Here is a 2,500-nt window from a genome sequence, read left to right as displayed (position 1 = left end):
TTACTGTTATCAGTAGTATTACTGATATCGTCATTAGCAGCATTGCTGTTAGTATTGATATCCGTATCATTATTATCATTATTATGATCATCTATTATTGTGGATAACATTATCATCACTGCTATTGTTATTCTTGTTTTTATTAAGATTATCATTATTATTGTTAACATTATTGTTACAGTCATTACTGTTGTCTTGATTATTATTATTACTATCATTTTTATTATTGTTATAATCATTATCAATATTGATAGATTTACTATATATTGTGGTGTGATCCAAGGTGATAACGATAATAAGAATAAGAACAAGTGTTACTATTATATTTACACACGAGATAGACATATGATTTCATTTATATGAGAAAATTCAATTTAACCTAAAATATAATGAATACAATTATCATGATAACACACAATACACGTAATACATAAACAAGACACCCTGCTACACTTATCATAAACAACACAACTTGAAACACTTCATACATACCTTGATACATAACATAAATAATAAACTTTGAGACACAACCAAAGCAATATAACCTAAGACACTGAACATTAAAGATATAACGTGAAGCACTTAACAAAAAGCAATACAACGTTAATACATAAAAATAAACAACAGCGACACTTGACACAAACAATATACACTGAGATACTTAATACAAAAAAAGCCTCTTGAGACACTTAACATAAACAATACACTTAGACACAACGTAAACAGTACATTTAGAGACACAACATAAACAATTATATACACAACAGTACACTTGGAGACACAACATAAACAATTAACTTAGATGCATTTAACTAAACAATACACTTGAAAACACACCAAACATAAACAGTTCACCTAATGTAAACAACTCACCTGGGGCCCCTTCACCTAACCCCTGATCGACCCCTGATCGACCCCTGATCGACCCCTGCCCCTTCTGCCAGATGGCTAAGTGGAAAGGGCAAGTGCACGGCTACGGTGGAGGGAGGGACCAGCTGAGCGACGACTCTGCAACAATGCAACTGTCTCTCGTGGATGCTAGGTCGATGCCGATCCCTGTCAACGACTCCTTACAAGATTTCATCATGTACATCCCCAGAGCGAAGGAGACGGTGCAGGAACCCGAGCTTGTTGGTAAGGTTGGGCTAGGGAGGAGTGGAGGGGGGGGGTAGATCTGTCACGGGGGGGAGGGGGTGTTTGGGTTGTTTGGTAGGGATTGGGTGGCGTGTTTTGTATGTTGTAAGTTGTGTGGTACACTGTATGTATATGGATATACAAAATCAAAGCCTCAAAATCACACATCCACAAAAGCCACACATCCACAGACACACAGACACACACACGCACACACACACACACACATACACACACACACTATCACTTGCAACACTAGACACAAACAATCACATGCACACCACCTCCCTGTAGTGATTAAGAAAGAAAGAAAGAAAGAAAAGCATACAGAACATTACGAATAAAAAACCCAAACCTAACCTCGTTGTCAAAATATATCCGCCTTTTCACACGTGCTAAACAGGTACTCATTCATACAAATGCAAGCACTAACCCCGTTGTAGTGACAAGCACAACAAAGGGGTCGCTGTCGCCTCGGTCCAGCTGGAGGAAGAATATTATCGAGTGACGTCTAGAACTACCACACACAACCCCCCCTCACCCCACCCCTCACACCCCACACACACACCCTCCCACCAACACGCCCCCCCCCCCACACACACTACACACACGCCCACCCACACCCCACGCCCTCGCCACGCCCGCAACTAAAATCCCAACCCAACTGACCCGCCTACCTTCCCCCAGACCCTCAGATCTCGCCCAAACTCGGCCTGAGCGTGCACACCGTCGAGGTCCCAGCGCCGCGTGTGGGCGTGACGATCCTTGTCCGCCCCGAGAACGACACGGGCGTGGACGACTGGGTGTTAGCCTGGTCGCCCTCGAAGCTCAACGACACTCCGGAATATATGGAGAATCTCATTAGCCTCAGCGATCTGACGTATCATGAAGGTGTGTGTGTCATTTAATTAATTATATATATTCGTCTAAATGATACTAAAAAAATAAAGGTTGTTGCTTTTGATAATGGGGATGTTAATAAGAATAATCATAATGCTGGTAATAATGATTATTATGATTAGGATAATCATTATATGAGTGAAATGATAAAGACAATAATCATAATAATCACACTAATAATCATATTAACAATGATAATGACTATACAATTGATGAATATAATATTAATCAAAACCACGATAACAGAAGTAACAAAAATGTTCATGACAACTAACCAGCATGGCCTTAAACCACATAACACTACGAATTTCATCCTCCTCATCCTCACCCTCCCCTCCCCCTTCCCCTCCCCTAACCTTCCCCTCCCCTAAGCTTCCCCTTCCCCCTCCCCTCCCCCTCCCCTAACCTTCCCCTTCCCCTCCTTCCCTTTCCCCTCCCCTTCCCCTACCCATCCCTCTCCATACCC

General features: G+C 41.7%; 1 protein-coding gene across 1 annotated transcript in view; it reads left to right on the top strand.

Moving 5' to 3' along the window:
* Nucleotides 1-2,500, top strand: part of LOC122250426 (uncharacterized) — a 64,344-nt gene that overhangs the window by 44,370 nt on the left and 17,474 nt on the right. Inside the window, exons 37-38 of the mRNA XM_086547875.1 lie at nt 945-1,134; nt 1,822-2,025. Coding sequence (XP_086404001.1) covers nt 945-1,134; nt 1,822-2,025 — 394 coding nt within the window. The remainder of the gene's footprint in view (nt 1-944; nt 1,135-1,821; nt 2,026-2,500) is intronic.

Source organism: Penaeus japonicus, unplaced genomic scaffold, assembly GCF_977035675.1.
Source record: "Penaeus japonicus unplaced genomic scaffold, GWHDUDI00000001_assembly GWHDUDI00000020, whole genome shotgun sequence".
Taxonomy (NCBI): domain Eukaryota; kingdom Metazoa; phylum Arthropoda; class Malacostraca; order Decapoda; family Penaeidae; genus Penaeus; species Penaeus japonicus.
The sequence above is the reverse complement of the archived record's forward strand: the minus strand, read 5'-3'. Positions and strand labels throughout refer to the sequence as shown.